This window comes from Coregonus lavaretus, assembly GCF_964263955.1.
Source record: "Coregonus lavaretus genome assembly, chromosome: 39".
Classification (NCBI taxonomy): Eukaryota; Metazoa; Chordata; class Actinopteri; order Salmoniformes; family Salmonidae; genus Coregonus; species Coregonus lavaretus.
In genome coordinates, this window is record NC_140026.1 from 7,162,734 (window position 1) to 7,173,409 (window position 10,676).

At 41.1% G+C, this 10,676-nt stretch overlaps 1 protein-coding gene across 1 annotated transcript in view; it reads left to right on the forward strand.

The window, feature by feature from the left end:
* Positions 1 to 1,520: 1,520 nt before the first annotated feature.
* The window catches only part of LOC311112676 (trafficking protein particle complex subunit 14-like), a gene marked incomplete at its 3' end in the record, with an annotated part of 10,596 nt that continues 1,440 nt past the window's right edge, over positions 1,521 to 10,676 (forward strand). The window contains exons 1-8 of the mRNA XM_084155810.1: positions 1,521 to 2,229; positions 3,143 to 3,238; positions 4,601 to 4,730; positions 4,863 to 4,949; positions 7,999 to 8,119; positions 8,351 to 8,498; positions 10,007 to 10,068; positions 10,444 to 10,643. Coding sequence (XP_084011936.1) covers positions 1,738 to 2,229; positions 3,143 to 3,238; positions 4,601 to 4,730; positions 4,863 to 4,949; positions 7,999 to 8,119; positions 8,351 to 8,498; positions 10,007 to 10,068; positions 10,444 to 10,643 — 1,336 coding nt within the window. The 5' untranslated portion in view covers positions 1,521 to 1,737. The remainder of the gene's footprint in view (positions 2,230 to 3,142; positions 3,239 to 4,600; positions 4,731 to 4,862; positions 4,950 to 7,998; positions 8,120 to 8,350; positions 8,499 to 10,006; positions 10,069 to 10,443; positions 10,644 to 10,676) is intronic.

Genomic DNA, 10,676 nt, shown 5'->3' on the forward strand with positions numbered 1-10,676 from the left:
AAGCAGTGAGTGATATACACAAATTTACCTACTGACAATACTGTAAGATATTTGCATTTTGTTCCTCAAAACTTGTTAAAAATTAAAGTGATGTGATTTACACTTCTTGAACTCGGCCTGTAAGGCTGCTCAACCCCCAAGGCTGATGTTTTTAACTAGAGGTTGAGTGTCTCACAGGCTACTTTCAAGGCATCTTTGTGCAGATTGCTATGCCGTTCAGAAAAATCACATGATTTCCCATGTGGAACAATTTACATGTGTAGTTTATCACATGTGGCTTTACATGTTGTCACATGTTATCACATTAACGTCACATACGATCACGTGAAAACGTGCGTTTTTGGAACACTTCATGTGATTACGTGAAATTTGTGGTTTTGGAACACTTTACGTGAAATTCATGTGGTTTTGGAACACTTTACGTGAAATTCATGTGGTTTTGGAACACTTTACGTGAAATTCATGTGGTTTTGGAACACTTTACGTGAAATTAATGTGTTTTTTCCATAAGGGTGGTACTGTGATAATGATACCTTTCTGTTGACCTCTCCACTATTGACTTGATACACTATTCTCACATGATGGGAACCATGTTACATATTGTATGTCTGTGTGAGAATGAATGGTACTGTACACTATTGAAATAAAGGGTTCTTGTCTCATGTATGTTGAGTTGAAGCATACTCACCTGGAATCATGACACATCTTTTCTCACTGCCATTAAAAAAACATTAAATGGTGATCATTCTTGAAAGTGGAATAAGGTGTTGAAGGAATGAAATGTAACTTAAATACATTGTCCCTCCACCAAAGAGTATTATGGATTGAATGAATATCATTATGATTTAATTAATTTGTATGGGTAAACCGAGGAAATAATTCCTAGGGTAAATCAAGGGAATATAAACTTTCTTTGATAGGCCTAACATTAACAGACAAGCATAATGTCCTGGTTTGATATGACTTTTATTCTAATTCAAATTGGGACTATTTTACCATACTTGAGAGCATACTTTTTGCAGACATCATAGGTAATACTTCAGAAAACTATATTTAACGTATCATTATCTCTCTGTTACTTGAAGTTGTTTATACATGGTTGAAAACCTCGATATACAGTATATTTGCGTGCATTCATTCATTGGTTTTATAAAGCTTTTGCCTGTGATCCTAGTGAGGCTTTGAGTGGCTTATCTATTTAAGATTTAAATAGACATTCCAAATCTCTAGGCATTGTTGCAAATTGATCACATCACGTTTACAATGGGTTTAACAGATTTTTCAATCAATGTTTTCAACTGACAAGCAAGTATTATTTCATTCATTGTCAAACAAGTTTTTAATAATACATTAACTATAGTATTTAGCTATTTAGTAGGCCTACCTGACTAGTGAGAGAAATGCCTGCTATGTGGGCCTCTGTGAACTCTATTTATAGGCAGTTGATTACTCTTGCCTAGTTTAAATATTCTGCTATTTTTCTCTGTGCTCGACTGGTTGTGCTCGACTGGTTGTACTGAAGCACAATGCAAAGTGAGGTGTCGGTTGTAGGTTCATCGACTGATGGACATCATGAATTGGATTTTAAATGTTTATTATTGAGCATATATTCATAGAAAGTAGGCCAGCTGTCGACGCTGGTCATAAACGGAGAATATAACTCCAAGAGGGGTGTGAATCGTATTAGCTTGTTTGTATGTAGTAATAACCGGGTAAATAAGCTAGCTAACGTTAGCCATGGTTCTAATGATGGAATCGCAATGCGAGTATTTTATGTATTTCCCTGCCGTTCCCATCACGGACCTTTCCGACCCGTCAAAATACCGAACTCTCCCCCGTCGCAGTCACCTCTATCTCGGCGAGACGGTGCAGTTTTTGTTGGTCCTGCGGTCCAGAGATGAAAGGTCGGGCTCGGGCGAGACAAAGGGAAGTGGGGATAGTGACAGCGGTACCCGGGCTTGGAAGGAGCTGGTAGGGTCCCTCTCCGCTGTAGCAAGTGTCTGCCCCGGCGAGAGCCGACATCGCTCTCAACTTCACCCCCATGAGTTCCAGAGAAGCTACAGCGACGACGGTGCAGACGAGGACCCCGACGAGGTTGACTTTGCTGTGGGTACATCCCATATAGGCAGGAGGGAGTCCAGGAACCGAGGCTTCAGAGAATGCAAGCCGCTTCTCATTCACAATAACACGGGGATTGATGGGCGGCAGTATCGGCGGGCACCGGTGCAGGTAATATGAAATAATGAATGACAGTCGGGTAATAAGTGGAAGGGTAAGAGGGGTCCGTAAGTGGACTAAGCATGGCCAGTTTATTGTATTTTACAATAGGCTACGTGTACACCTCTTGTGTGCAATAGGAAGTGCTGCCATTCAAATGTAAATGTATTGAGCTGATAAGAAAGTGCAGCTGCTCATGCAGCAGAATCACACATATAAACCACAACCAAAGTCAACCAGACCTTTTTCAACTTCCTGCATGCACTGACTCAACAAGCCAAAATACTGTCTCACTCTGACTAAGACAACTTATTGTGATCTGCAGTACAGGCTGGTGCTAGCTAGTAGTTACTGATGACATACAAGACGCCTCAAGCTTGTGAGCCTCAGCACTGTTACGATTTGTCTGAACTTGACTTTGAGAGAGAGAAGGGCTTGTGGAATATTTGCTCGCCATTCCATGTTATTAAGCTGCTCAGTGCCAGTGCAGACAGACAAAAACAACCCACTCATATTTTCAGAGAAGTCATACCACCTCTCATAACACAGCAGCTCATAGCCAAACAAATGAACCTTGGGGTGTTGGCAATGCTGCAAGATAACACCCACTATGACAGTTAATAGTAAATGTGGGCAAAATAATGGGAATGGATTGTTGTATTTGTGGCAGTCATTCACACTTCCATTTGCCATGTCATTTGTGAAAGATCATATTTGACCATCATACACTGCTGATGTGGGAGAGTGGATAGCAGCAGTGACTCACATCCGTATCGATAATCTATAGTCCAAATAAATCCTTATTCTTTCTCTTTGTGAGAGCCCATTGTTTACATAATCTCTCTCTGTGTGGCACAGACACACATACACATTTGCACACACACACACACATAATATAATTTTTCTGTCTCGTCCTCTCTCCTAGTCACCCATGGACAAGCCAGTGGTACTGAACAATGAGGTCATCTTCCCTCTGACCGTCTCATTGGACAAACTCCACGTCAACACACTCAAGGTCAAGGTGAGAGTGTGTGTGTGTGTGTGTATGTATGTGTGATCCGATCGTAGTGACTCTATTCATGTTCATAACCTTGCCATAACCTGTGTATTCCTGTCTGTCAGATCGTAGTGACTCTATTCATGTTCATAACCATCGCAATAACCTGTGTATTCCTGTCTATGTCAGATCGTAGTGACTCTATTCATGTTCATAACCTCGCCATAACCTGTGTATTCCTGTCTATGTCAGATCGTAGTGACTCTATTCATGTTCATAACCTCGCCATAACTGGTGTATTCCTGTCTATGTCAGATCGTAGTGACTCTATTCACGTTCATAACCTTGCCATAACCTGTGTATTCCTGTCTATGTCAGATCGTAGTGACTCTATTCATGTTCATAACCTCGCCATAACCGGTGTATTCCTGTCTATGTCAGATCGTAGTGACTCTATTCATGTTCATAACCTTGCCATAACTTGTGTATTCCTGTCTATGTCAGATCGTAGTGACTCTATTCATGTTCATAACCTCACCATAACCGGTGTATTCCTGTCTATGTCAGATCGTAGTGACTCTATTCATGTTCATAACCTCGCCATAACTGGTGTATTCCTGTCTATGTCAGATCGTAGTGACTCTATTCATGTTCATAACCTTGCCATAACCTGTGTATTCCTGTCTATGTCAGATCGTAGTGACTCTATTCATGTTCATAACCTCGCCATAACCAGTGTATTCCTGTCTATGTCAGATCGTAGTGACTCTATTCATGTTCATAACCTTGCCATAACCGGTGTATTCATGTCTATGTCAGATCGTAGTGACTCTATTCATGTTCATAACCTCGCCATAACCTGTGTATTCCTGTCTATGTCAGATCGTAGTGACTCTATTCATGTTCATAACCTTGCCATAACCTGTGTATTCCTGTCTATGTCAGATCGTAGTGACTCTATTCATGTTCATAACCTTGCCATAACCGGTGTATTCATGTCTATGTCAGATCATAGTGACTCTATTCATGTTCATAACCTCGCAATAACCTGTGTATTCCTGTCTATGTCAGATCGTAGTGACTCTATTCATGTTCATAACCTCGCCATAACCTGTGTATTCCTGTCTATGTCAGATCGTAGTGACTCTATTCATGTTCATAACCTCGCCATAACCGGTGTATTCCTGTCTATGTCAGATCGTAGTGACTCTATTCATGTTCATAACCTTGCCATAACCGGTGTATTCATGTCTATGTCAGATCATAGTGACTCTATTCATGTTCATAACCTCGCCATAACCTGTGTATTCCTGTCTATGTCAGATCGTAGTGACTCTATTCATGTTCATAACCTCGCCATAACCTGTGTATTCCTGTCTATGTCAGATCGTAGTGACGGTGTGGAAGCAGGAGAAGGAGAATGTAGAGATCAGGGAACATGGTTACCTCACCATCCTACAGCTGAGGAGCCCCAGACACACCTTCAGACAGGACCTCAACACCTTCAAGGCCCAGGGTACACACAAACACACACACATGCCTTTGAAATTCAAAAAACATAATACATCATATTCGCATTCAATTAAAGATTGTACAGAATGGTTTTTGACAAATATCTCTCTCCCTCATCTTCCCCCTCTCTGTCCAGTCAGCACCACCCTGAGTGTTCTTCCTCCTCCGACTGTGAAATGTCAACAGATTACCGTCTCTGGGAAGCACCTAACCGTTCTCAAAGGTAGGGAGCTGGGGAGGTCAAACTTTGTTACACTGAAGAACAAACACTATGGACCCTAGTTATAGCCTATAAATGGTAGGGGGTTGTTTGTGGATTTAGAATGGTCTCACACTATTTCTTCTTAACCCTAGACTCATTGGGTGCTTTCTATTCTCAGATTTGTTAAGTCTCACTCTTACCCTATTCTGAAGCAGAGCCAAGAGCTCCTGACTTCTGAACAAAGTAAAGATTGAAACAAGCTTGGCTGGTTTATGGAAGTGCTTAGGCATATAAGTCCACTGAAGTCCATGCTAGTCCTCAGCACAGGGATAAGCTCAATAACAACCCTCTCGTGTGTGTGTAAAATCCTTTTAATTCTTTGGAATTAATCAGAGCCATGTATTTAGAGATTTGGGCCAACTTTAAGAATTTTGAATATTGTTCTAATTCTAGAACTTCAGTTGCATAGCATTATTTAAATATTCCCAATGTAATGTTAATGGGGCGCTAACATGGCTGCCATAGAATGTTGGTGTGTCATGTAAATGCATCATAATGCAGAAACCTCAGTCTATCTAAATACATGGCTCTGGAATGAATCAACCAGGAATGTTAATCACTTGCTGGTGTCCAGTCTGATCTGGTGGCAGTACTGTAGCTGCTTGCGTAATGCCCTAGTGGAGGAGTGCCAAATGAAGGTTCATGGTTGGTCCTGTGTGGCTCAATTGGTAGAGCATTGCACCTGCAATGCTAAGGTTGTGGATTTCGATTCCCGCTTAGGCCACCCATATGGGAAAATTATGCACTCACTGTTGTAAGACCCTTTGGAAAAAAGTGTTTGATAAATGGCATATTTGTTATGTTCTATCCTGTTTGAAAGCAAAGTGCTCAAGCTAGTGGTTATGTTAACACAGTCTTGGTTTATTAACAGCAACAGAGAGCAAAATATGACAAATCAAGTACTTTAGCCTCGCTGCCACTGTGTTACTACATTGTTATGCAATAGCTCATAAGTGTAATGGCTCATACATGATGCTCATACGTGATGTGTGTGTATTTACACTATAGAGTAAGAGCACCCTCTGAAATTACCCTATATTGTCTTAAAGGGATAGTGCGACATTTTGACAAATACAGTGCCTTCAGAAAGTAGACCTATTCATACCCCTTGACTTATTCCACATTTTGTTGTGTTACAGCTTGAATTCAAAATTGATTAAATATGTTTTTTCTCACCCATCTACACACAATACCCCATAATGACAAAGTGAAAACAAGTATTTTTTATACATTTTTGTAAATGTATTGAAAATAAAATACAGAAATATCTCATTTACATAAACATTCACACCCCTGAGTAAATACATTTTGAAGCACCTTCTGGCAGCGATTACAGCTTTGAGTCTTTTTGGTTAAGTCTCTAAAAGCTTTCCACACCTGGATTGTGCAATATTTGCCCATTTATTATTTTCATAATGTGTTGTTTATCATTGCTTGACAACCATTTTGCCTGTGCTTAGCTCCATTCTGTTTTTTTTTTATCTTGAGAAACTCACCAGTCCTTAATGATTACAAACATACCCATAACATGATGCAGCCACCACCATGCTTGAAAATATGGAGAGTGGTACTCAGTAATGTGTTTTACTGGATTTGCCCCAAACATTACACTTTGAATTCAGGACAAAAAGTGAATTGCTTTGCCTCTTTATTTGCAGTATTACTTTAGTGCCTAGTTGCAAACAGGATGCATGTTTTGGAATATTTGTATTCTGTACAGGCTTCCTTCATTTCATAATATTAACCTATTTGACAGACTGAAAAGAAGGAAGCCTGTACAGAATACAAATATTCCAAAACATGCATCCTGTTTGCAACTAGGCACTAAAGTCATACTGCAAATAAAGAGGCAAAGCAATGTTGTTGATCCATCCTCAGTTTTCTTCTATCACAGCCATTCAACTAGTTTTAAAGTCACAATTGGCCTCATGGTGAAATCCCTGAGCGGTTTCCTTCCCCTCTGGCAACTAAGTTAGGAAGGACGCCTGTATCGTTGTAGTGACTGGGTGTATTGATACACCATCCAAAGTGTAATTACTAACTTCACCATGCTCAAAGGGATATTCAATGTCTGCTTTTTGTTTTTACCCATCTACCAATAGGTGACCTTCTTTGCGAGGCATTGGAAAACCTCCCTGGTCTTTGTGGTTAAAACTGTGTTTGAAATTCACTGCAGATAATTCTATGTGTGGGTACAGTGATGAGGTATTCATTCAAAAATCATGTTAAACACTATTATTGCACACAGAGTGAGTCCATGCAATTTATGTGACTTGTTAAGCACATTTTTCCCCCCTGAACTTATCTAAGCTTGCCATAACAAAGGGGTTGAATACTTATTGACTCAATACATTTCATATTTTCATTCTTAATTAATTTTTACACATTTAGAAAAACATAATTCCACTTTGACATCATGGGGTATTGTGTGTAGTCCAGTGACCAATTTTTTTATTTAAATTTATCCATTTAAAATTCAGGCTGTAACACAACAAAATGTGGAAAAAGCCAAGGGGTGTGAATACTTTCTGAAGGCACTGTAAGCCCTTTTTTCCACTTACACAGAGTCAGATTAACTCATGCATACCATTTTTATGTCTCTATAAATACATACACAAACCCCACTTACAACATCCACATCCCATTAAAGGAATAGTGCGACATTTTGGCATCTGAGTGCAGTTTGAAGGAAGTTGAAGGTAGTATGCTAGCAGTTCCTGTAGACTTTCAGTCATTGCACTAACTCTAGTTAGCTGTGGCTCCAGAAACAACCTTCAACTTCCTTCAAACTGCACGCAGAGAAACTGCACTCAGTTGCCAAAATGTCGCACTCTTCCTTTAATGAGGTGGGGTTTGTGTATGTATATAAATATTGTCCTATGGTAGTGACTCCATTGGTTTAGGAGACAATACTACCATGACATCACTTAAACTTCTCCTTCTCTCTGTTTTCCTGTTCCTGTCTCTCTTTTTTACCCCCCACCCCCACTTCCACCTTCCTGTCCCCCAGTATTAAACTCCAGTTCCCAGGATGAGGTGTGTGTTAGCAATGTGAGGGTTGTTCCTAACTTCAACGCGTCCTATCTCCCCATGATGCCTGATGGCTCTGTCCTCCTAGTGGACAATGTCTGGTAATTACAGATTAGGATTTTGGGACCCCCAATCCCAACCTTAACCATTTAGAATGTAATGCTAAACTGGCCTTCGTCAGTGTCTGGTAAACAAGTGTTTGAAAGATGTAATGTCTGTCTAAATATTGTCCGTTTCTTAAACTGCTGTTAAATAAAATGAGCTTGATCAGAATGTAAAAAGTACCACTTTTTGTAACCATGCCAACAACATCCTGTACTGCCTGTCTGCAGCCACCAATCAGCAGAGGTTGCCATGGGGTCGTTCCACAGAATGAACAGTAGCTCCTCCCACCTTCCCAGCATGCTCTCTGCCCTGGAAGAGCAGAACTTCCTGTTTCAGCTGCAGCTCAGAGACCTGCCAGAGGAAGAGTCCAGCGAGGTGAGAGTGGGGGATGAGTCTCAATTGGGCATAAGTCTGACCTCTCCTTGAATCCTTCCCTGAAACCGATAAGTGGTCAATGCTTGTGGAGAGTGTCAATTCATTATTAGGCGAATGGAGGATTATGCTCACCTCCTTGATTACCAAATTCGGCAGAGGATGCACAAGAGTATCCTCAAGGAGGCTAGTGCAGAAATGGTTTAAACATTGGACACTCCCCCTTTGAATCAGCTGTTGTTTTCTCAAATGAGAAAAGCATGCACACATTTAAAAACTAAACGCTACTTATCCTTTTATCTAGAAAATGTCTTGCACAACTAGCTACATTTTGTTTTTAATCGCTTTACACATTTATTTTGGGGTTCCACCCCTGTAAACGTCATTTGCCTGATGACGCGCGAGTGCAGACGTCTCTTTTCATACAAGCGTATTTGTTTCCACGTTTCCTCCTTTTCAAAAGCAGGCGAGGAGAGATTCTCCCACGGAGATAAATATATAGAGGGAGGGAGCGATGGAGAGAAAGAAGAATGTGTAATATCAAATCAAATAGTCCCAGTTTGTAACATAAAGGGGAGCGAAGGGAGTGTCAGTGAGATACATTCCAGACCATAATATCATACTTAAGCCGGATGTACACGACTTTGGCCCCGATCTAGCAGTCCCAGACATGTTTTGGAGATCGGAGACAAAGTCCCCATGTCGTTGCCTACTCGGGACACACGGCCGTCACGGACGCTCGTTTAATGTGAGCGGGTCAGAGACGCAATCTGAGGGCTACCGATCTCGTCTCTGAGCAGTCCCAGATGTCCCAATAATTTCAAACAGGTTTGATTTTATCAGCACAAAATCTGCAATGCTCTTGTAGTGTGAGATGTGCAACGACAGGTTTTGAGAACGGTGATCAGCAATAGCCAATGAGAGCTCGCCAGAGAAGAAACCAGTGAGATGATGACGTTGTTTCGCTTCATCCAGAATGTGTAGACTAGAGCAGGAGCGATGATTACTACTAGTATGCGTTCGTACTTGCCTTTAACCAAAGTCAAAGTGTCATCGTTACATCTTTGACGTTCACAAGCGATGTTATTCAATTCAAAATGTTGGCTATATATTTAAACTCTGTATGGCAAGCGTGAATGTCTGACTGAAAACGTTTATGAGGCTGCTTTGAGCCACAACTCGTAGCTAAGTTAAATCTAATCACATCATTGTTTTAGCGAGACAGCACGGTACGGAGAATCCTCACGACCAAGTGAAGAATCGTCTAGTGTGTGACCCCCGTCTGTGCCACTACGTTGGCAAGATGACAAAAATCGACAGGAAAGATCGCAGTTTAATGTGAGAGGCTCAGCGATTTAAGGATTTTAAAAGTTGTGTAGTGTACACCCGGCATTAGCGTGAGATCATCTCAACTGTCTTAGATTAAACATATGCATGATAGATATGCCAACAATGTCCTTATGTCTACAGCATGCTATCATGTGAGGAATGTGTTTTTATTTCTACTTTAGGGTCTGGAGGTTCCATTGGTAGCTGTGCTGCACTGGTCTACCTCTAAGCTTCCCTTTACCAGGTAGGCCTACATCTACTGATATATAGAACTACCTCATAATCAATAGAACTACCCCACATAATCACTAGAACTACCTCATAATTAATAGAACTACCCAACATAATCACTAGAACTACCTCATAATCACTAGAACTACCTCATAATCACTAGAACTACCTCATAATCACTAGAACTACCTCATAATCACTAGAACTACCCCACACACTCACTATACCTGTTCCATTATAACTACAAGCCTTCCCTTCACCAGATACATGTGCACCCAGTATTAGTTGGAACTATCCCATAATAACTACTCTCCATTAACTACTTAACTGTCCAAATATACCTACCTCATTACTACCTTATTTTAACTACTTCATTTCCCATCCCCAGGTACATTTCGACTCACTACCAGCTGCCCAGCGTGAGACTGGACCGCCCCCGTTTGGTGATGACAGCTTCCTGTCCGAGTGCCGTGAGGCCGCAGGAGCACTTCCGGGTCAAATACACCCTCCTCAACAACCTGCAGGACTTCCTGGCTGTACGCCTGGTCTGGACACCCGAAGGTGAGAGGAGAGGGAGGGAGAGGAGATGTAATAATTATGGAGGGGGATGGTGGACAGATG